Source organism: Pogona vitticeps, chromosome 2, assembly GCF_051106095.1.
Source record: "Pogona vitticeps strain Pit_001003342236 chromosome 2, PviZW2.1, whole genome shotgun sequence".
Classification (NCBI taxonomy): domain Eukaryota; kingdom Metazoa; phylum Chordata; class Lepidosauria; order Squamata; family Agamidae; genus Pogona; species Pogona vitticeps.
In genome coordinates, this window is record NC_135784.1 from 123937754 (window position 1) to 123962694 (window position 24941).

The 24941-nt window shown below is 42.7% G+C and overlaps 1 protein-coding gene across 5 annotated transcripts in view; it reads right to left on the bottom strand.

Moving 5' to 3' along the window:
- Positions 1–1478: 1478 nt before the first annotated feature.
- The window catches only part of PKN1 (protein kinase N1), an 82967-nt gene continuing 59504 nt past the window's right edge, over positions 1479–24941 (bottom strand). For 3 of the 5 annotated variants that reach the window (XM_072990335.2, XM_020800346.3, XM_020800345.3), the window contains exons 3-22: positions 24642–24787; positions 22573–22702; positions 21829–21974; positions 20965–21178; positions 20521–20709; positions 20172–20281; positions 19526–19669; positions 17540–17615; positions 15467–15629; positions 14582–14678; positions 14364–14449; positions 12798–12876; positions 12434–12525; positions 11369–11545; positions 11009–11071; positions 10595–10671; positions 10072–10214; positions 8686–8793; positions 8285–8365; positions 1479–5445 (exon numbers count right to left, since the gene is read on the bottom strand). In XM_072990335.2, coding sequence (XP_072846436.2) covers positions 5242–5445; positions 8285–8365; positions 8686–8793; positions 10072–10214; positions 10595–10671; positions 11009–11071; positions 11369–11545; positions 12434–12525; positions 12798–12876; positions 14364–14449; positions 14582–14678; positions 15467–15629; positions 17540–17615; positions 19526–19669; positions 20172–20281; positions 20521–20709; positions 20965–21178; positions 21829–21974; positions 22573–22702; positions 24642–24787 — 2525 coding nt within the window. In that variant the 3' untranslated portion in view covers positions 1479–5241. The remainder of the gene's footprint in view (positions 5446–8284; positions 8366–8685; positions 8794–10071; positions 10215–10594; positions 10672–11008; positions 11072–11368; positions 11546–12433; positions 12526–12797; positions 12877–14363; positions 14450–14581; positions 14679–15466; positions 15630–17539; positions 17616–19525; positions 19670–20171; positions 20282–20520; positions 20710–20964; positions 21179–21828; positions 21975–22572; positions 22703–24641; positions 24788–24941) is intronic. The other 2 variants (XM_072990336.2, XM_072990337.2) reach the window with 1 other exon arrangement.

Below are 24941 nucleotides of genomic sequence, written 5' to 3' on the forward strand. Positions count from 1 at the left end.
TGGTTCCAATGATGGAGGGGCAGTCTATACAAAAGGCCAATATAGAGAACAAACAGTACACTATCTAGGAGTTGTGATCTAAACCAGGAAGAATATTGGCTCACTCCATAGTGGCGAGGTATGGCTCCTTTCCCTGCTCAAACTAGACTGCTAGTGTTCTCCAGCTGCCAAGTGTGGAACCATATAGCAGCTTTCTACAATTACTAGATATCTAGTTCCACCCTGTGCATTACAAACCAGGTACTGTACACAGGCTGTAGCCGTCTTGCAGTGAAAAAGAAGGTCTGAATACCAAACATCACAGGTTTTCTGAACATGATGTTATTACATTCCATTATGCTCCATCTTCCCAAAAACATGTTGATGCCTGTTGCTGTATGTAACATACTGTTACCTGTAAGTGGCATTACAGACATAAGGCACAGTATAAGGGGTTCTTAAGTCGAGAAGAAACCAAGACCATTTGGGAATATCTGTTGGATGACAGGATAAGTGCCAATGGAAGTACAGCTTTGCAAACGCACCCTTTAATCTTTACCTTAAAATGGTATAAACCTTAACAACAGATGCAAAACTGAGCACAGCGAAAGTTTAGTGAGAAGAACGTTAATCAGTTAAAAGTTAGCAAGTCACTTGAAGAACCAAATTCATTCTCTCAAACCCTCTTTCAAAAACCAACAAACCCCCTCAATGAAGACTCCTCCCCAGTGTTTCCATGTTGTATTCTCACTATCATTTCACAATACCCTACACACCAGGGATGCATGCATACAGTATTAAAATCAAGTTTTAATACTGAGATAACATGAAGCATGTGAGTTGTATTATTTTACAGAAAATAGGCAACTTCGCATGCATATGCTTATGTTGAAGAGGCAAAGGAAGCTAAAAAAGAACCTGAAGTCTGGATTCCTAGAAGGCCTTAGCTCCATCTTTGGTTTTTGAGATTTCCACTAGCCATTGTGCACGCACTTTAAAGATAATGATTGCAACATCAGAGTTAGAAACGTTCTAATTTGGAAAAATGAAAGCTGCAACTTTCAGGTGCAGAATTCTATGCCCAGTGAAAAACTGTAAGCTTCCTAAAGCTATCCAGAAACTTCATGTTTCTACAGAAGAGCATATACTTCTGATTTTATTGTAATGCACATAACCAGTCCATAGATCTGGCAGTTTCAGCATGGTATTCTGCATCTAAATATTGTACAATATGCTTTCTCATGGTGGTTCATGGGTAGTTTCCCCTCTTGTGCCAAATTTAGGAAGCCAGTGTGAGAGCTCAGAATGGAAACTTAATTATCTTGGAATTAATCCAAGACAGCTGGGAATAGTATCCAGAAGTCATGCCTCTCAACTGATAAATGATCCTGCTCACTTATAGGGATTTTTGTCACATACCCTTAATATGCCTTTGCTAGATTAAACACATTTGTGTTGACATCTCTACAGTTTATAATTTCAGCTTTGTAACAGAGAAATAAAAGACCCAGGCAGCATTTATGTGGCCACAGTACGATTCTAGGCAGACTACAAGAGGTAGTTACATTAAGAAAGGAAACTCAGTAAACAAGACAAAACTTCAAGTCCATAGAATGATACTATCTTCTATCATAAAATCCATACAGGTACTAAGCTTGCATATGGCCATAGTGAAGATATAAGAGGCAATGTAAGTGGTCAGAGAGGCACAGAGCAAGTTAACAGCATATCTGGGAACAGATGCCATTATCCAGAGTTCAAGGTGAAACAGTGACATCTTGAATGCAAATCCTCCATAACCTAGGACCTCCCCTTCACACAATTGAAGGTAGAAGCAGACATCCCAATTCTGAACCAGGTTTACTATGTTAAAAAAAAAGTAGACTTAGCTCTTGGAATGGTGTGAAAAAGAAATAAAAGTAGCTGGACAGAAGAAGGTATTTATAAAGATAAGAGCAAAATGCAGTTTGTTGTTTTAAACGCCAGATAGGCTTGAGTCTCACTCCAGAATTTAAATTTTGCTACATTCTCAGTACCAGAGACTCAAGTAACAAAGCCTTTCTCATTCTATGCAAAACACAAAACAAACTCTTGGTCCTGCTCTTCCCAAAGTTGCAACTATGCTTGACACTCAGTGGAGTTTACCTGGCTGCAGAGCCAAAGGTTGGGAATCTAGACCCCCCCCCCCAATGCCTCCTTGACAAGGACTGGACTCAATGATCCATAAAGTCATTCCAGCTCTACAGTTCTTGTTGTTATATAGAAGTGTTTGTACCCATACATGGCAAAAGATAATTTTTCTCTTATCATAGGTCAGGATAGTCCATTGTTTTTTCCAAGTCAAATGGCTGCCAGGTCTTATTTTTAAAACATGAAACAAGGTTGCATGAGACTGGAAAGAAAACATTTAAATCTGAAAAAAGGGAGAGCACTCAAGAAGAGGGATATCCTGAGAGCAAGTTGGAGGGTACAAAAAGTTTGCCATGTTTTATATGAGCAACAAGGCCTTGCTCCCTTATATCTTTTCACAGTAAGTGGAGAGAGGTATAGCTTCTGCAGAATTTTTTATTTTTAAAAGGTGCATGTTCAAAGAGCACCCACTGTGGTACCCAGTCCAATGTAGTGGATAGAGTGACAGACAAGGACTCAAGAGCAGATGTGAATCCTTCCTCAGCCATGGAAATTCACTGGGGGATGGCAGTGGTAACACCACCCCTTAACTATCTCACTTACCTTGAAAACCCTATTAAGGTTGCTGCAAGTCTAATGTGACTTGATGATATATAACAGAAAACATTCAAGGAATAACTAGTCTGTGTTTACTGCTCTTACCAAAACTTTCGTACTCATTATCTAGATGATATGAGCATTAGACCAATTAATTTTCCCATTTTTAGATATATATTTGTAAATAGAGTGCAGCTTCTGAATCAGAATTAGTAACTGACTAAAGAAATGGTCACTAGTCCAAATTAACTAATCTCATATAGAAGGACATCACAGCATTAATGTGATATGAGCCACAGCGTTTATCAGGGATATAGCTCACAGCACCAAGCACAGATTACCAGCATTTAAAAGAGAGAGAGAGATAATCCAGCAATAACTATCTGTACTTAATTCTGTTTACCCCTACACCACACTCAAAAGATTTCAAATCAACATTTTAAAGAAATGAGAATCAGGTTAGGTTAAGAAACAGCATGTTTCCAGCAGGCACTGCACAAGGGATGACAGGTTATTTTGCAGTATCAGTGCCTAGGATTTGGAAAACATCAAATAAGAACATTAACAACTAGTTATGTGGAAAGCTATTGCTTCCATTAAGAGTTTACACTTTGAAGAGGCTTTCTGGGAGGAGGCAGTTGTGGCCATGTCAGCCAAGACTGTTCATCAGCTCTTTTCCATAGTTGCTTTGCTGTTTTTCAGTTGCTAGTACTCAAATCCAGAACCTATCCAGGCAAGGATGAAGATTTTTCTAGCACTGAAAGAGCAGTATTGCAGAAAAGCTAGAGATCAAACTAAGTGTGATATACAGCCATTGAAGGTGCTTCTGAACAGTTACTTTGCCTGTTCATTAAGTTTTAAGGGGAAGGTATCAAGATATATTCCATTTGTTACCCTCCAGACTTCCCCCCCAGATTTTTCGTACTACAGAAAATCTCTTAAAAAGACAGTAATACATAACATGTTTTGATTGGTATCGCAAAGAACTTCATGCCTCCAAGCACATGAAGTCTCAACATCTTCTCCTCTCCCTACACTAGAAATACTTCCTTAGCATGGTAGTAGCTAGTGCTCCATAGTGCTCCGAGACAAAGTGAGGGAATTGGGTGAATAGAGCACAGGCCAGATTGGTAAATTCCAGTGATGAATATGAACTAATGATGTTGATGAAATCCATAATTACCCTGCTCAGTAAAAAAAAAAATCCAGCTTGCAATACTAAGTTGCATTACATATCAAGTGCCATCTCCCCTGAGAAGTTCTTCTCTAGCTGGAAATGTTACACAACATTCTAAGCAAGCATAGTCCAGTGGACCAAGCACTGAAATTCAGCCAGTGTGTAGATCCAGATACTTCTTAATACTAGCTACTTATTCAAGGTGAAATTCTCATTGTTTGATGCAGGTTTTGGGACCAGGATTGTGTAACCAAGCAATATTTTTCTTGGGGTGAGTGCCAGCTCTACCGGGCTCAATCCATTTGTTTGATTTTATTTTCAGAAATTGTATGAGTTTCTTGTACTGTATTGAGATCAAAAACCTCTCCAGTTCTCAGATTTATCTTGGATGAGGTTGGGTCATGAACTTCTATGCAGTTTTCTGACACAGACGTTTCTGTAGGTATAAAATTCCAAGAAAAACAACATGATACACACCTGTGTGCATTACAGGCACCCATGTGCCAACATTACAATCTTGAGGGGAGGGACAACGAAGAGCCTCTTACAAATGCTTGGCTTGTAAATTAAGCACTGTTCAAAGTCAAGCCATCATGAGTTTCAAACCATCCCCCAACCCCATCCCACCCCACCACTATCTGGGGACTTTCTGAGACAATGCAAGATTGTGGTATTAAAACAGATATGAAGGTTTCTTTCTTTGTTAGGAGTCTGAATCAATAGGTTTCAACAATAGCACCAGAAAGGGGAGCTTTTTCTTTGCAGCACTGTTTGTTAAAAAGAACTTTCACAAGTGCCTGTGAGTTAGAGGTGGGGTGGCTGTATCTCCAACACGGATGCCTTCTTAACAATGGAAAGTTATTTTTGCTTCTTTCAGTAGCACATCTGGAGATCAGTGGAGAGAAATATACTGCCATGAAGACTCCTCTGCCCAAGTCTCTTGGTCAACAGAGCCTGCTATACTAGACTAGCAGAGTGTCTTTCTCTCACGCAAACACACACACACACACTCTCTCTCTCTCTCTCTCTCTCTCTCTCTCTCTCTCTCTCTCACTATCTCTCTTTCTGCCCCTCCCTTAGAGCTACCAGGTACTCCATCTTTCTGCATGACTGATACTGTGTTTTGAAGGATGCAGAAATATTTCTGGAGCCTTCCCTGTCTAATCCTGGAGCTGGCACATGTTGGAGAACATTACTGTCCCCCACAGGGTTGGCAGTGTGGCAGGGTTTTCCCAGCTCCGCTCCTGGAGCCAGAGACAGGGCTGGCAAGCATCTTGAGTCACTGGTGGAGCAGAACCCTGCCTAGAGAGTTGGCAGTGTTCGGCAGTGGGAGGATCTCCTTGCCCCCATGCCCAGAGCTAGCAGGCACTGGAAACATAGTCAAAGTCCTTGAAGGAATCCTGGTCCTTTTGAGTGAGGGGCCGTGATTCACGTGGTGGTGTTAGCATAGCTACTTCAGCTGTGAACTCTTCATCAAAATTACTGATGTCTTCACGTCCCTTGATCGCTGGCACAAATGGTGGCTTAATCTTACGAGCCAATAGGGCTTCCCAGTCAATGATCTGTGGAAGAAAAGGAGCAAGAAAACAAAAGGTGAAAAATGCAATATTGCTATGAATTCTCTGGCTGAAACAGCAGGTCTGTAAGAAAAACTGAATGATGTAATGGATACTGCAGTAAAAATAGGAATAGATGTTAATCTATTCATTTATTTAAAATATTTTTACTCCTCCTTTTCCCTAAAAAAGTACCCAAGGAACCTACATCATTAAAAATACAATATTAAAAGCTAAAAACATTGAATTATTCAAAAAATTAAAAAGAATCAATAACATTATATTAAAATGTTAGACAAAAGCATTACTAAAATCAGATTTAGAAGCAACAAAATGATAGTTTTAAGTGTGCAAAGTCACTGCTGGCTACTGCCAAAACCTGGGCATCCAGGCTCAAAGATGAATCCAAGAGCACAGCCAAGTTGCACATCTGTGTTTCCAGAGAGAGTGTAACTCCATCCAGTACAGGCTGCATCCCTATTTCCTGATCTGCATTTTGACTGGCCAGGAGTGCCTCTGACTTGTCTGGATTAAGTTTCAATTTATTCATCCTTACCCAGTCCATTACTGACATCAGACACTGATCTAGAACTGAAATAGCTTCCTTGGATTTTGATGGTAAGGAGATAGTTTGGGGTGTCATCCACATACTGGTGACAGTGAACCTCAAAACTCTGGACAATCTCTCTCTGCAGTTTCATGTAGATGTTAAATAACATAGGTGACAAAACAGAACCCTGAGGGACACCACAGGCCGATGGCCAGGATGTCAGAACAGGAGCCCCCCCCCCGGCACCACTTTCTGAGTTCTCCCCTCCAAGAAAGACTTGAGCGACCATAGAACAGTTCCTCCAAGTCTTTTCCAGAGAGACAGCCCAGAAGGATACATGAACAATGGTACTAAAGGCTGCTGAGCTTTCAATATATAGGCCAGCAAGCTCAGTGCAAGAGGATGTCTTTTCAGAATTGGCCTGCATTTCAGTGTTCAAAGACACACCACTAGGAGATGCTGTTGTCTAGGCAGGGCCAAGAGAAGTCACTTCTTGTAGATACAAAACTTGGTATAGCTGAGCTGGACCATAAACAAAACAAAACAAAATCCACAGTAGGCAATACTTATACTAGAATCAAGTACAGTTCTACAGTAGTATGCAAGCTTTTCAGTTATTCAAAAGCATGAAACTCCACACATTTGGCTAGATGTTTTAGTGGCAATTATAAATGTTAGTTATAAGGTGCTAGCTAACAATATTTGTTACTTAGCTAACAGAGTCCCCAAATGCTGTTTTTTTAAAGTTAAGTGTGTTTTAAAAGTTTTAAATATTTTTAATCATTTAATGTATTTTCGTCGTTGTTTAGTCGTTTAATCGTGTCCGACTCTTCGTGACCCCATGGACCAGAGCACGCCAGGCCCTCCTATCTTCCACTGTCTGCCGGAGTTGGGTCAAATTCATGTTGGTAGCTTCGATGACACTGTCCATCCATCTCATCCTCTGTCGTCCCCTTCTCCTCTTGCCCTCACACTTTCCTAACATCAGGGTCTTTTCCAGGGAGTCTTCTCTTCTCATGAGATGGCCAAAGTACTGGAGCCTCAGCTTCAGGATCTGTCCTTCCAGTGAACACTCAGGGTTGATTTCCTTTAGAATTGATAGGTTTGTTCTCCTTGCAGTCCAGGGGACTCTCAAGAGCCTCCTCCAGCACCACAATTCAAAGGCATCAATTCTTCGGCGGTCAGCTTTCTTTATGGTCCAGCTCTCATTTCCATACATCACGACAGGAAAAACCATAACTTTGACTATTCGGACTTTTGTTGGCAAGGTGATGTCTCTGCTTTTTAAGATGCTGTCAAGGTTTGTCATCACTTTCCTCCCAAGAAGCAGGCGTCTTTTAATTTCGTGGCTGCTGTCTCCATCTGAAGTGATCATGGAGTCCAAGAAAATAAAATCCGTCACTGCCTCCGTATCTTCCCCTTCTATTTCCCAGGAGGTGATGGGACCAGTGGCCATGATCTTAGTTTTTTTGATGTTGAGTTTCAGGCCGTTTTTTGCGCTCTCCTCTTTCACCCTCATTACAAGGTTCTTTAGTTCCTCCTCACTTTCTGCCATCAGAGTGGTGTCTTCTGCATATCGGAGGTTGTTGATATTTCTTCCGGCAATCTTAATGTATTTAAATCTATATTATTTTTAATGTATAATTTAATGTGTTTCAGTTCTATCCTTTTTAATACTGTGAGCTGCCTTGAGTCCCTTTATGTGGTAAAATGCAAGCTATAAATAATTCAATAAAATATTTAGCTTTAATTCAGCCTGCACCCAAAGTGCTTAAGGAATTCTTGCACCTGTAAGGTGGCAATAACCTGTTTCCAACTTTGGGAAACAATAAGGTCACTGCAAATGCAAAAAAGTGGCACAAGACTTACTTGGACATTGACTTTCATGGACTGTTCAGCAATGAAAACTGACTCAGGGATGGTACTGGTAAAATCAGCCTTTCAATTTCTCACATATATTGACAGGCCTATGAGGGTAGCTATGTTAGATGTAACTTGGTAGCAATGACACACACATACTTGCTCATAAAATCTTTTAAGGATCCAACACGGCACATCATTGCTTTTACTGAAACAGACTATCATTACTATTCCTTTAAAAGAAGGGAAGGACATCATGTAAGTTCTTACGGTTGATTTGGTAAGGGGGTTCTAAAATTTCATCAATAAGGAATAGCCCCAAATAAGTGCTTTCCAGTTTAAAAAACTGAAACATAACCAGAAAAACAAGGGAGGATTTTCTCAGTAGATCCTGAAGTAAGACAATAGGAAAAGTAGAGACAGATTCACACTGACCCTAAAGAATGGTTGTTTCTTCACATCCTCAGCATCACGCTCACTTGAGCCTAGCCTTCGTTCTGGGTTTCGTCGTAATAGCTGAATGGAAAAAGATCAAAAATGTTGGGCTAGCATATGGGAAGCAAACTTGCACAGGTTAACAGGTTCCCATTTTCTGCCACATCTCTGGAGCCAGGGATGTGTATTCTATGAGCTCCTGTGCACCACATCTTCTTATATTATTCAGATGTGAATTAATACAAAACAGCTGCAATAAAATATTGGGTAGTGTGCTTAAGACTCCAACCCCTCTCCCCACTTCCCTTCAATGTCCCATTCTGCTGTTAATATGATGGCAGTGACACTCTCCCCTGCTCTGGCAAGGCTCTACCCTCAGGCCAAGAAATACCCAGTCTTACCCGGCGCATGATGCCAATGGCTTCTGTAGAAAGGAAGCGAGGATAGCGCACCTCATCATTGACAATACTGTCAAATACTTCCTCTTCATCATCTCCAGGGAATGGCGACTACAAAGTCAGTTGAAACAGGTGTTATTTATTTTATTTCTTTAAAGCATTTATATTATGCCTGACATCATAGAATCTCAGGGTGGAGTATAATGTAAAACAATTCAATCTTTTAGAAACATTTAAAACATTAAAAACTTCATAAACATTAGCCAACAATGATAAAAGCCTCCACAGCCTATTAAAGTCATGATCTTTAATCCCCAACGGTCTTGGTGAATAACCATATTTCAACTCGGTGCTGAAATGAGATTAGAGTTTAGGGCCAGTTTAGTATCTAAATTGAAGACACTCTATAAATGCAAGGCTACAGCTGAGAAAGCCCTTCCCTATGTCTCCATATAGTGGATCAATTTCCACTGTGGGAAAAGGAAGAATTCCCTGCAGATATTAATGATGTACACGTTTTTATTAAAACCAGACCTCTTATTATTTAAACCAGTCCTCTTACTTTTCTTCAGAAGGAACTTCATTTATTTCCACTTCCATTTTCTTAGACACCCATCAAAACTAAATATGTTGGCATGCTACACTGCACTTCACAGCATGTTCTGCTCAAAACAGTTACAGCCACTTCATCACACATTCCTCCAGCTTAGGTTCTTGTAAATAACACGTCCACTTTAACATTCCCACCCCTGCCACCCAAGATATTCAAGTCCTGCTGCCTTCGAACAGGACATACACACAATTACAGTGGTGCCTCGCTTAACGGGCGCCCCGTTTAACGATGAATCCTCATAGCGATGAAGATTTTGCGATCGCTTTTGCGATCACATTGTGATGTTCCCTATAGGGAAAAATTGCTTTGCGATTATGGCTTCCCCCCCCATCGCAAATGCCCAATTTTTGCACAGCTTGCAATGAGGGGGGGAAGCGATCGTCCCAGAAAAGAGCCGGGAGCCATCTTCCAGGCTCCAGCCCCTCCCCCTCCCCGCCTTACAGCTGATCGGTGGTGCTCTTAGAAGCTTTCCCAGCAGGTAAATAGGCAGTGGAAATGCACTGGGGAAGCCTCTGAAAGCGGCACTTTGCCGGTGTGGGTGGGGTAGGTGAGGTTTTTCCCCAATAGGAACGCATTAAATGGAGTTTAATGCATTCCTACGGGGTTCCCCCCCCCCCCGCATAGCGATGTTTCCGGATAGCGACGTTAATCCTGGAACGGATTAACGTCGCTATGCGGGGCACCACTGTACATGTATGGCTTACCTCCAAATATCTGCTTCAGTCTCTTTCACTCGCTCACTCACTGTTATACACAATCATGTAAATGGGACTCACCTCGCCAACAAGCATCTCATAAATGAGCACACCCAGGCCCCACCAGTCAACTGCTCTAGTGTATGATGTGTCAGTCAACACTTCAGGAGCAAGAAACTCTGGCGTACCACAGAATGTGCTGGTGCGGTCAGCATAGCCCATCCCTGGCAAAACAGGAGAAAACTGTTATTAACTCATGCCTTCTCAAACAGTCATTTACAAAGTGTGTGGAAAAATATGCATCTGGAAATTTAGGGTGGGATGGGGATTGTGAAATTAGGAAAAGAAAAGAGGATATTCCTTCTCAATTAAATGTTTGATTTTAACATTGCCATCTAGTGCAATATACGTAGTATTTGGACTTCATAGAGCACTGAACTGGGCAAAACCCTTCATGGGTTAGCTGCAGCTCGCTTCAGTGGTAAGCACGGCAACAGCTGTTCACCTGTTATCACCTCTCCAAGATGATTGTATTGTGTTTGGATTTTTATTTAGAGGATGCTAGGCCTACTAAAGAGGTGTATGTCCCATCCGAAAGAATCACCTTCTTTGCAGAGGCCAAAGTCTGCAATCTTCACATAACCCTCGGTGTCCAGCAGTAAGTTGTCTAGCTTCAGGTCTCTGAAAGATAAGCAAAATATTGATAGAAAGGATTGTTAATGTTCTACAGTAATTATTTGCTATTGCCACAGAGGCAGATTATGGCATTACTGAAAGAGCTGTAGTATAGGACTCGGACCCTGTATCCTGAGTTATTTTGGTGGCACAACATGGAGACACTAGTATTATCCAACAGTCCTGGCAGGAAAGAAAGAATACCACTCATCTTTTTGGTTCCCTATTTATATGAACAGGAAGAGGAAATTGTGTAGAGCAATAATGAGACAGGGAAGGATATGGTAAGGACTGTGGAAGAACGAAGGCTTTTCAAGAGAATAGCTTAAACTGTGATACTTACCTGTATACAATTTTATGGTCATGAAGGAACTGCAGGCCCAAGACAACACAAGCAGCATAAAATCTATAGAAGAAAACAAAGGAGAACCCCATTTCAGCCTTGGGTAATACCCAAACCTATTATAGAAGTCAACAATAAATAGGGTGTGACCTAGATCCCAGGTAGCTGGAATCATATGGATTTTATACATTATATAATAAATGAAACAAATAAGGCTGGATATCAAGAAACCTGAATCTTCTATCAGTATGCTGGAAGGGGAGTGACATCTAAAATGGTACCAAGCAAGAGGCTTTTGAGAACCTTCTAACCCAGCTTGTCTTGCTGGATGTGCCTCCCTCTCCCTTCACAAGCACTTACGTGGCACGTGGTTCTGTAAATACATCTGTGTGGATATGCATCATGAGGTCTCCACCTGCAGTGTACTCCATGACAAAACAGACATGCTGAGGTGTCTGGAAGCAGGCAAAGAGGTTCACGAGGAAGGGGTGCCGGGCGTGCGTCACAATCTCAAAGATCCGCTTCTCGCACATTAAGCTAGCAGGAAAGGAGAAAATGCCACGTCCAGATCATTACAATCATATGCTGACTGACAGTCAATCATGTTAACTATCACCTTCATAACTTCAACTCTGCACAGCTACTGTTAACGTATGACCATACTCCCAGTTGTATGTGCATCCCTATGTGTGAATATAAGATTGCCCTCACTGGGATAGTGTGGGCCTGGAAGCTGAGATCTGTCAGACAGCCTCCTTTGCTCCTTCCCTTCCTCCCACGAGCCCCTAATTTCTCATTCAATGTATCTGCATTTCCATCATGTGTATATATGAGGGGAGACTCCGTATATTTAGAGACCTAAAAATAGGTGGTAGGCTGGGGAATATGTGTAGAATGGAGGAACCCAAGCATTTCTTTGCTGAGATGAAGAGAGGAGTAGGCATAGCATGGAAGATGGGAGCTAAGGTGAACCACTGCAGGAATAGAAGAGAGGAGGTGACAACAACTTTGGAATCACAGCTCTTAATGGTCCCAAACCACTTTCCCCTGTGGCCTCATCAGCACATTGCTCTCTACCTGCAGACTGCAACAAGCTTTTTCCATTCTCTTACGTATCTCCCTTGCATGTGAACATAATGTGTGTCCTCAAGCCTTCATAGAATTGTAAAATCATAGAATCATGAAGTTGGAAGGGTCCTGTAGGGTCATCAAGCCCAACCACCTGCTCAGTGCAGGAATACAAATCAAATGACATATGACAGGTGGAATACAAATCAAAGGATATCTGCCAGATACTCATTCTACATCAACTGACTGGAAAATGAGGGTTCCGACTGGGATCTTACTCAGATTGTGATATCATATTTTTTGTTTTTAATAGAGTGAGGTCTTATGAATTTATTTGGCTGAAAGGATTGGACTCACCTCTCCACCTCATCTCTTGCCACAATGTCACCCTTCTTCAAAGCTTTTATAGCAAAGAGTTCCCCTGTTCGGTATAACTCCGACAACAGCACCTGTACCCAAAGTGAACGCCAGAAAGACAAGGGCAGTGCAGATCAGTAACTAGAGCTGGCACCCAGGAATGATAAAAAGGCAAACGACTATGTCAGAAAGAGTCTAGACTGGACAAGACAGCGGTATCCACCACCACCCATTCAATTTCTGCAACGTGATAAATGGTTTTCTGCTACGATGGAAAAAGACTAGTGTGCTGTTTGATAGTAGATAGATATCAGGAAGTACTGGAGTAGGGGGAACAACTAGGACCTCACATGCGTGTACTCACTTTGCCAAAGTGGCCTCGACCCAGCACAGCAATAAAACGGAAATCATCCACAGTGATGGGTGTTTTTCTCAAGTGGCTGCTACAAGATAAAAGAACAAGTCAAAGATGGCATCTCTCCCCTGCCCCCTCCCATAGGCGAGTGGGGTCATTAAGGAAGTATTACTAATAATAATCATTATCACAATCAGCTCTGGGCATCCCTTTGTCCCGAGTATGACTGATGTAGCTAAGGAAGAGATTTCTAATACAAAAATTCTTCTGGAAAGTATTTAAACTGACTCAAGCCATTGTTTGGTAAAGAGGCTGACAAGAGCAAGGATACTACTGGCAACCACAATGACAAAAAGACATATTCAGAGCAGCTACACAATATGTAACTGGTCCCTTGTATAACCGCTATCATTTATCCACACAGTTTTACCAACAAGTGTAAAGCGGGTCTAATATAGGGTCATGTTTTGACCCCCCAGTATCCTCCACATGTCACACTAGGACTGAAAATGGCTGAAATACCCTCCCCCACAAAAACAGAACAAAACTGAAACTGTCCAGATGATCACTTCTGCTTTTTCATTCTTGCAGTGGCTGGGGTGTGTGGAAGACACTATCACTATCATGCATGGTAAAGCAAAAACCACCACTCAGAGGGATCCAGGAAGCAGGAAACATTTCTTTTACCCATCCACTTGAAATATGGATCAAAAATTTCGAAACTGTTTGGCATGGTAGGGTCTGGAATGGTTTAGAGGAGTGCAAAATGCCCTTGGGGGCCACATGTAGCCCACAAACCATGCATTCCCTGGCATGAGGACAAGCAGAGGGAGAAAAGCATTTTTTCAAAACAAAGCTCTTCTCCGTGTTTTGTCTTTTTACAGCAGCTGCCATAGGAATGCATTGTCCACAGGCCAAGCTTGGAAAGTCAAGTCATTTGTCATCAGTGATATCACAAGGTTTAAGCACTGGAAGCATTAATGTGTCCACATGCCAGACAACACTCCAGACATTATTTTCAAGCCACAGTATACTGTGGGAGTTAACGAAGCAGGTATTGTAAGAAAAAAGAAGAGACACCTGGATGCTGTGCAATAAGTGACCCACAAAAATTGCACTATCCATTTAAGTACAGAATTATTTCCTACAAAGATCCTATAAGGCTGGGTATTTTAGTTTGTATGTTCAGTTCAAGACAACATCCCAGAAAAAGAATGTCAAGTTCTATAGGTATGTTTTGATGAAGAAACAGGGATAAAGATGCAACATGCTAAGCAAGCTACTACTTCATAGGTCAGGGCCATATTAGAGCAAAGAGAAATAACCAACGTAATCTCTAGTTCTGACATGTGACTCCACCCCTTCCCAGTTCACAAGGTTCTGTCATGACCCCAAAGGGGTTGAACACGATCACTGCACGGAGAAGGGAGAAAGCTGTGCAGAGGGAGGCGGAATCACGTGTGTGCACATACACAGCTTAGAAGGAACTTTGGAAGTAAATGAAGAAGGTAAGTAAGCCAACAGGAAAGCAAGGGCCTGAATGCATTGGCGGCAAGGCAAATGTTTGTCCCTTACCTGTGAAAAATGCCCTCAGATCCTCTGGCTTCACTTCCTGGACCCAGCTCCACCTGGAAGGGAATCTCCTCCCCAACTTGTGGCCCCTGAAAAATGAGACATGTGACAAAGTCATACATAGGCATGAGGAAACAGGGGCTTAAGGGTTTATAATGCAAAGGGGCGAGATCAGCTCCTGGACAGCTAAATCAAATAAGAGAAAGAAAACAGAGACTTACCAATGAGACCTTTCCAGAAAGGTCATTGTCATCCTGGCCCTCCTGTCCAATTTGAACTCTATCACCTTCCAAGCTCAGCTTCTCAATGGCAATGTCCCTGGAGAGGGGGAAATATTAGTGACGAACTGGAGCAAACAGCAACTAGGTCTTTATCTCCAGAAGATGCTGGCACCTCCGCATGGCATAGACTGCTCTTTGACTGGTGAAGATATGAGCTCTGCCCTCAAGACAGTGGTTGAAATCCTGTTGGGCAATTACGCAAACAGTGTAATTTTAGAGGCAAATTGCCATTAATTAAGAAATCTCTATAAACATTACCTATTGCGGGCCGAGCCTCACAACTCAGTATTCAATAGATAATGTCTATAGAGATTTCTTAACTTACTGGAATTCGCTTCCAAAAGTTACACTGTTCATGCAAGTGCACAAAAGGATTTCAACCAGCATCTTAGATAAAGGCAAGTACTTACTCAGAAAAAGTGATATGACTGTTGTAAACTGAGTCCTAGAAGGAAACTGTCATAAAATAAAATAAAAACTGCCTGCCTATTGCACAACTTTGAATTAGAGAAAGAATAATCCTTATATTCTCGAGCTTCCATAAAAATATATACACACACACACACATACATCTAGTCACTTTGGTGGTAGTAAAAATGGCCTTTAAAGCTAAGGGGGGCTTTGAGTGTGACAGTTGTCAGAAGATAGGATATCTCAATACAGCCTTTTCAAATGTATTTCCCAAACCTCCCAAACTCAACTGTCTCTATTCCTAACAAAGGAGACAAGAGTAGCACAAAGAACAGAACTTAGATCGTCCCAGTGTAGAAACTGAGATTCTTACAGTGCCAAGCGATGTAACCATCAGGTATCATGGACACCTACCCAGAGTTGAAGCTGTGCCTACTTTCTGAGCCAGACGATGGAGGCATCTGTGTTGAGGGGCTGTAAGTCCCTGTGGTATTAGTGGTGGGGATGATGCGCCGCAGGAGTCGCACCCATGTGGCTATATCAATGTTCATCTGGCGGGCACGCAGGAAAGCCTTCCCTAGGAAAAGGAAGCAAAGAATTAAATTATTCCTCTGTACTAAGCCTGAGGTAAAATCCCTGGAGCCTTGATTGATCAACACCAAAGGCCTATCTAGTCCACCATCTTGTTTCCACAGAGGCACAAGCCGACCTTTTGGAAATCTGCTTCTGCCATCCACTGTTGCCACTCAGAAGCATATGGTCTCAGATTCTTAGAGTAATAAAGAGCCATCATGTTTATTATTATTTATTATTTTATTATTATTTATTTTGCAATTTTAAAAAAATCTCTGTCTAGTCTAATGAACACCACTTCATCTTGTAACAACACAATTAAACGTTCAATCAGTTAACTAAATTGGCTGAATAGGTATCTGTTTATGGAGACGGAGGTTGGGAGTACTGTTCCCCACTGTGTATCCCAGAAAAGCCAGCCTGTGTGGCCTTGGGCAAGCCACAGTCCCAGTGTGCCCTCCAATAAAGGGGAAGGACACCCTACCTAGAAATCCCTGAAAAGGGTCCCCATAGTTCAGAATTGACTTGACAGCACATGATTATTATTATTAGTTAACTAGGTTCTGTGTGAAAAAATGCTTCCTTTTATCTGTTGCACCAGTCAGGTTTATTGGATAATCAGGTTTTAGGGTTATGTCAAAGAATTAGATACACAGATTACAGGTGAAACCTGGAACATACAAGATACTTCTGTTAATAGAAAAGGCAAGTTCATTCCTGCCTTCATTAGTGCAAATTAATGCAGCTGTTAATAGTTTTTCTCCTGAAAGATCCCAGATTAATACCATCCTCTCTCCTGACATTGCTGTTCTAAATCCAAGTACACTGAATACAAAAAATGTAAGGACTTCTGAAAAGAGCAAATCCATACTCATACAAAGGCTTATGCAGTGTCATGGTCAAGAAAGTGAGCTGTGTGGCTACAGGTCAGAAATGCTGGGAATCAGGGATGATCTAGAGCAGTGGTCCACAACCTTTTCCGCACCATGGACCGGTGGGGGGAGGGCAGGAATCCATGTGGGGGGTGGGGCACCCTTGAGCTTGTGGGTGGGCAGGGCACACGTGTGGGACACACTCGCGGGTGGACAGGGGCGCTCGTGGGCGGGCGAGGTGCACACTTGCTCGTGGGTGGGCGAGGTGCACATGAGCGGGGTGCACTTGCGTGCATGGGCAGTGGTGCTTGCAGTGGGTGGTGTGCACTCGGTGATGGGTGGGTGCACTTGTGGGTGGGCAGGGCACACTCGCGGGTGGGCAGGGCACACTTGTGCACATGCGTGGATGGGCGGGGCGCACTCAGGGGTGGGTGGGGAACCCGTGCGTGCGTGTGGGTATGCGGGGTGGGTGGGAGATCTGTCTCCACGGCCTGGTCCTGCCAAGGCCACGGACCTGCACCAGGCCGCAGACCCAGAGGGTTAGCAGTTTTCTACTTATGCATTATAGGAACAGCAGCACTATGTCTTGTAAGGTTTACAGAGCTAATGTGCTGACACACTTTGAATCTAGGAACTTGCTATATACGTTTGTACATTAAAAAATGAAGTTAAATCATGATGTAGTATTATGACAATATCAATTTTCAAAAAAGAACATTTAAATGCTATATTAAAACAGTGATTTAGGCACCAAGAACTGCAGTGAGGAAGGCTGGTTGGTTTCAATCCATTTATGACAAATCCAGCAATATTTTTGGACTGACCACTACTGCAACTCTTCTCTTGCAAAGTGCCAGCAAAGCCTGTACATTCACCCTTCATGATATGTCATGTTAACCTCCAGACAGAAATGCATGACACAACCAATCTGTGAATGCTGAGTGCTAAGGATGGGCCCATCCTGTCCAGACAAAGCTAGATGGGGGAGGCTGTAGTTGATCTTTTTGTATTTCCCCTTCTTGGAGTGCACCCAGTTTCTCACCTTGCTGCTTGGAAAATATCTTCTTCTGCCGCTGCAGCTTGGGTATGCGTTCGATGACAGGGTTAAAAAATGTAACCTATATCAAGGGGAAATAACATACGCTAGGTAAGGGTGGCACGCACACTTGGTGAAATCTCCTGTCATAGCATTACTGCAGGACAAAAAAGGCATCAAAGCCCAGGCTATTATGCAGGTTATAAGGCTGAGCCAGATAGCAGTTTCTTGTACAGACAGCAATATATCATAATGCAAAACTTAAGTGGTCTCCCTGTGAGGAGAGAAATTGTATTTCTACCACAGTACCAGCTATGAAAGATTTCCTTCTTTCTTGATCTGAAACCATGGTGGGTCTTGGCTCACAGCTTTCTCAACTGCTTAAAAAGTGAGCCAGCTTAAGAGGGATACACCTTCGACCACTGACCTTCTCCACCAGGAGTGGAATCCAGTATCCTTCCAGATACTATTGTTGGATGCCAACTCCCATCCACCCTAGCCAGCACAGCCAGTGGTCAGAGATGCCTGGAATGGCAGCCCAATGCCAGCTGGAGGGACCTGATTCTTTCTGCCTGCTGTGCACCGAAGAGTAAGAGTTAGAACACATATTTTACTTAAAACAGTTCTATACTGATTATTTTTAATAAATGAATTCAAAATGGCCTAAAAATGATGGACACATACATGGAAATAATAAATACAAGAACAGAAACAATGTAAAGAACAGAATATTGTAATATATTACGATCATGCTAAAACCAGTTTAAAAGCAGGGAGAATAACAGATGAATACTTAGCAGAATAATTTTTTTATCAGTACTAGTATCATAATGCTTAAAAGAATAGGAGGCAAATCTCTTTCCAACTTTGTGTTAAATCCTGAACTCAAAAGCAGAACTACACAATGCTGTTTCTGGAGTGCATACATAGGTCAGAGTTTGTTGCTTCATTCAGTTAGGAACAAACACAACAAAAGCCAAGATGTTTAGACTTCAGTTACTCCACTGTCTCCCTGGGTAGCATCCCAAGGCCCAGATTAACCATAAACAAACATAGGCTCTCATAAAGTAACTTCTCTGTGGAAGTCTTCATTGCTTTAAACCTTCTTTGTACTCTTTTTTTTTTAGTTTAAATCTGGTCACAAGTTCTATTGTCAGTGTTAAGTTCTTTGTGCCACTACAGAGTCTGTCTTTATTATGTCTCCACCAAAGGCCATTGTTCTACCCTATATTCATCCTGGATGTGTGGCCATTACCTCTGGTGATGCAATCCCTGAAATTTATTTGCTATTTATCTCAGTTTACTTAGAATTTTGCAGTATTTTGTGAAGAACTTCCCAAAATATTGTCAGCAAAAATAAAGCTGCACCACTTCCTTTTCTCCAGCCTTCCTTTCCCCCCAATCCCTCATATTCCAGTTAATGTGAAAAATAGAAATAAATATGGGAGAGAGGGCCCACAAACAACTCTTGCATGGTAGTTTTTATTTTTACATAATCTACCATAAGGTACTATTTAAACATTGGACACTGGGGTATTTGTGAATGCTTCTTTAGAACCAGAATCAATTAAGAACCAAATAACTTATCCTACATTAATTACAGTTAGAACTGGAAGAGCCAATTTGTCACCTTCCTCATGCTTTTACAGTTAAAACTGGAAGAGACATTGTCTCCTTCCTCACGTTTTTAGACTAAAATTCCTTGCACTCTAACTCTGCTAGCTATGGCCGATAGGAGATAAAGTCCATTGTCATATCGAGGGCTGCCTCTACTTTGAAAAGAAGTTTGCAAATAAGGGGACATCATACATCTGTGAGTAGACTGCTTTTCTCCCGTTGTCAGATATTTTGTACTTGTATTCCCCATTCTATAAAAGACTCCTCTCATCCATCTAAGAAACCAGACTATCTAAATCCCTGAATACAGTTTCATTATTTTTATATGTCTGATTTCAGTTCTTCCCAGTTTTGTTCCAGTCCCTTTTTCATTACCTCTGCCAAGAGGGTACCCTGTGGCTCCAACTCCAGGTGGATTTCATGACGCTGGTTGTCAAGGAAGTCCTCCAGCTTAAGATATTTCAGGGCACAGAGACTACGGTAATCACGCCAATATACACCAATCTCCAACTCTCTTGCCTGATACAGAGGGAAATGATCCATGAGGAAGGTCAGCAGCAAGTAGGTGTGGATTCTACATTCCACCCACAACTGCCACACCTGGACCCAATCAACATTTTCGATTAAAGTGGGCCAACAGATTCTTCTCATTTTATTCCATCTGAAGTAAAGACTCTCAAAGATTTCAGAAAAATACCAGGAACACTGTCAGGATGACTATGAAGGGCAAAACATCTTACTGATTCATGCTATATCCTTGGCACATGCAATTAACAGATCCCACTACTGTATGTATCAGCATATGATATCTGACAGACTTTCCTTTCTCTCCCAAAGTTAGCTACACATTTGACTTTGGAGTAACAAAGAGAGAAAGAGAGTAAACAGCAAATCTGAGGCCACTTATATGAGGCTTCCCTGCCCATTTTTCCCCCACAGGCATGCAAAATAGGAATGTCCCTTCACCACAGATTGGCTGAGCAGTCAGAAACACTATGGAAGGCAACATCTTTGCACATACCCTCTCCAGCTCCACTGTGAAAGTCTGGTTCCAGGCTTGCAGGCTACAGGGCTTCCAGGCTGTCTGGCCGACAACTGCATTATCCAGCTTCAGCACAGCACTCACCTCATCTACGAGAGAAAGTGGGACAATAAGCTCAAAAGGCGACGGACAACAGTTAAAACGAAAAGGAGAATGTAAGGATTCCATTTAATGTTGGCTGAGCCGCTAAGAGAAGGCCACAGAGGCACTGACCCCATGCAGCATCGGAAGGCCCACCAACATCCCTCTCTCTCATTGCCACTTCTTTCCCCTTTCAAGTCATTCGATTCTGCATTCTACCACACCCACAGGCTCCCAGACTACTCACTGCTGATATCTTCAGATTTGATGGTAGTCCGTCCGCTTACACTGCCACTCCGGCTGTACAATCCTCGCCCACTGCGGCTCATGAAAGAGCCGGGGCTATTGCAAGGCAGGGAGACGGTGGATCCACGGGTGCGTCCTGGGACAAACTCCAGCAACCCACTGCAGCCCAACAGCTGCACTTCCAGGGTCCCTGCCAACAAGAGACAGCTAAGAATCCAAGGGGAAGACCCAATGGACCCTCATCTGGAACATTCAAAACAGATCAGTCATGGACCAATTAATCCTCGTGACACTAAGCCAGAGGATGGGAATCAGAAGTCCTATAGCTCAACTTATGTTTGAAAAGGGAGTGCAAGGAGAAAGAAGAACAGTGTGAACACCACCCAAAACTGTGAACTGAATGAGCTTTGGAAGCATATTAATCCAAGCTCAGCCATGAAATTACCTGTTAGTGGAGAAGGCTTTGAGAGGGTGTTGTAGTGGTTGTGCTGATACGGAGTGCTGTTGCGGACACTGAAGGTAGGGGAGGAGTCTAGAATGAGCTCCTCTTTGATGATGCAACCTTTTGGGTGATCTTGGGGCAACTCAGCCAGGCGCTGTTCCAAAGAGTGCCGTAAAAGGTCCAGCTTCTGGCTTGATTCATTCAGCTTGGTCTGTGCCTACAGCAGAGACTCAGACAGTGAGATGAAAACATGGTTTTCCATGGCTACTTAATGTGGGGTTGATGTACCTCTCACCTTCTTTCCACACCCACTCAGCTCCCAACCTCGCATGAACACCACAGTCCTTGTGAGATATGAACAAGGACATGGAGACACGGTTCCCTTTGGCATGGTTACACAATCTGGAGATCTAAAGCCCCCGATTCACATACCACTGTGTTTTCAAAAGTACTATGCCAAGTCTCAGCATCAGAGCATGCCTTTGTAAAACTCAAACGGAAAGGATTGGGTCACTTCTTGGAGCTGTCAATCTATAGTAAGCCCCACAGCACACAGGCTGGTGAGTTTCAAGCACAGCATGCATGAATGGTGTGGTCTTATTAATTTCTACCAGACTCATGATTATAAAGAGTCTGACAAATTGAATACATGCCATTAACATTTCTGCTCATTAGGAGTTTTCTTCATGATACTTTTATTAAAAGTGGCAAAGAGAAAAGAAGTGGCAAAAAGGTGGGTGAACTTTATGTTAACTTTATTGTAGTTCTAGGATAATTAGCTGTCTTACATTACTTTCCCCCTGACCTCAAATCACTCATATTTTATCCTGTGTTTTCTTTGTGTAATTCCAGAGAAGCCCTCATTACCTCAGAGATGGCATGGCGGTCCTGAACTCTGCTGGAACCCAGAAGGCGCAACACATTCTTGGCACCCTCGGACACAGCATGTTCCACCTGGAAGTGATGTCGCAGCTCCTCAATCCTCAATTCTATGGCACTCAGATCAGTGTTTCCTACGAGTAACATGAAAAACTCAGGCCTCCCATTTCTGCACTAAGAAGAAGGCAACGTATTCGCGAAGGCTTTCACGGCCGGGATCTGATGGTTGTTGTGGGTTTTTCGGGCTCTTTGGCCGTGTTCTGAAGGTTGTTCTTCCCAACGTTTCGCCAGTCTCTGTGGCCAGCATCTTCAGAGGACAGCAACCTGCTGTCAGAGGACAGCACTCCAGAGAACAGGTTGCTGTCCTCTGAAGATGCCGGCCACAGAGACTGGCGAAACGTTAGGAAGAACAACCTTCAGAACACAGCCAAAGAGCCCGAAAAACCCACAACAACCACAAGAAGGCAACTGCTTCTTCATGATAGAGTGAGCTGAGCTGTACAGGGAACCCAGAAGACCTACATCCCAGGCTCAAGTAAATGGAGGTTTCACAGCACCACATGGCGAATGGGCAGAGGGTGTTGTTGTTGTTTTTAAATCCCTCCAGAGAATATTCCCCAGCTCCAAAGAGCAATTTAAAGGTTAAGGCAGAATCATTGCAGCATGACCGCCTGTTTGTGCCAAGAAAGCTTGGCAAAATACAAGGACTGTCTTCTTCATGTTCCTCTTCACCTTGCCCATCCTCCATATTCAGCTGCACTTCATCAGCCTGCATAGCCTTGCGAATCTGCATGCGGATTATATTGATCTTCGTCTTGCTGTCCTGTAGCATCTGCTGGGCTGTCTGTAGCAGCTTCCGATCCTAGAGAGAAATGGGATGGGGGGGGGAGTGAAGATTAGCAGGGTCAGGAAAAGAGAATTAACCATTAGAATGCCCTCAAATTCAAGGGCAGAATTTGCCCATCTGATTCCCTGTATATTATTTTGTAACCTTACCAAAAATTACACTTCTTTCATTTTTAAACCTGGGAACCTACATTCTCCTCCTCTGCATACGACTCACAGAGCTGGGGACACATCCTAGGATCTGGAAATGCTACTGGAGGCTGGCCTATCAGGTCTGCAAGTATTAAGTCTCATTTAAAAGGACATTTTGCTTCTCCAATCACTACTGGCTTTTTAAAAAATGGCCCAGTTTTCCTGGGGTAGGTTTAGAAATCCAGAGATTCTGAAAATGCAGAAACTATTTATTTTGTTTTATAGCGGGATCAATACCAAAGACGTCTAAGTGACTCATAAAAGCATCTGCTGTTCCCAGATTTCAAAATTGCTATTCTGACACCAACTAAGACAGCTGTTATCATCTTGGTCTCAAGGATGAGTTCATAAGAAATTATATCTGGAACAACTTTGGCTAATGCAGACAAATGCAGTATCTTTTCAATTAAATTTAATCAAGCAACTGTTTTCAGATTTTTTTTCAAATAAACTAATGCTACACAATTGTTTAATCATGTCAGAATAATTTATTCAGACAGCTTCTTCTGATTGAACGAAACATATACAGTGGTGCCCCGCTTGACGATAATGCGTTCCAGCAAAATCACTGTTAAGCGAAATCGTTGTCAAGCGAAAAAAATCCCCATTGAAATGGATTGAAAACCGGTCAATGCGTTCCAATGGGGGAAATACCTCATCATCCAGCGAAGATTGCCTCTAGAGAACTGCCATCAGCTGTTAAAAACCACTGTATGTGAAGCTTCCGTCTGGAAAGCAGCCATTTTGAGAAGGGAGGGAAGCCATTTTGCAGAGCCAGAAAGTAGCCATTTTGAGAAGGGAGGGAAGCCATTTTGCGGAACCGGAAAGCAGCCATTTTGAGAAGGGAGGGAAGCCATTTTGCGGAGTCAGAACAAACAGGCTCCTAATCAACGTAAAACGGATTTCCCCCACTGGAACCATCGTTTTGCGATCACAATAGCGATCGCAAAAATGTCATCGTCAAGCGATTTTGACGTCATGCGGGGTAAGGGTCTAGCGGGGCACCACTGTATTGCTCAGCAGGAATTACCTGCTGTTGTTTCATTTTTTTAAAAGAATTTCTTGTTTGTGTTAAACATAAATTTGACTGCAATTCCTGATTTGTTAAAGGCAAGAGATGATCAGGCTAGCATATACTTGCATGAGTGGCACCATTCTGAAATCAAAGCATCTTAAAGCAGCAGGGTTGTGAAAGACCTCTATCTCAGATCCTAAGATCTGTTGTTTGTGGCACTGGACAACATTTGGGTAGATGAGATGGGCAACATCCAGAAATACAGAGAATGGACATACCCATCCCGGGACCTTGAAGGGCTTCATCCACTTCCACAATTCCCCTTTTATTCTTACAGCAATTAGGCTTTTCACCTTAAAAAGCCTCAAAACCTGGGATGGGAAGAGACTCTGGGGTACCCTCAAAGCATGTCATAACTGTCCCCCATAATCTCATAGGGCACCATGGGATTTCCTGAGCCAAAAAGCATTTTTAAAGGTAAACATTTTTTAAATGTGTAGCTGCTGGGGGACCTGTAGGATGGGTTGATAGCATATTATCCGCCCTGAGGGACCAGCGGTCAGATTCCGGATCAGGATGTTTTGTATGTATGTCTGCTTGTGACTGAGCAGTTTATAAGCGGGAGTTACATTGTGGGAGAGGTAAAGACACATAGCTTAAGAGTGTGCAGGGCTTAGCCAAGACAGCAAGAGCCTTAGCCATTTACAGTATGCAAGAGGGGAACAATGGCAGTAATCAGCTTATATACCTTAGCAGCACCATTGGCATACATCTGGATCATGTTCTCGGCTCCCTGTTTCACCTTCAGCTCAATATTTAGCTGCTTCTCCAGACCAGCAATCCGATTTTTGGTAGCTGTTGACTGGCTGAGGCTGCCTGGAGACTGTGGGGCATCTGGAAAAATGACCAGTAGCAGAGAAGACTAATGTAGTGTCTGGAGGACACAAATCCTGGAAAAGCACCAAAGGAACAATCCCAACATTTGAGTAGTGGGTAGGAAAAGGCTGTCACATGCTTACAAAGCATGAGAGTCTCAATGGTAGAGACT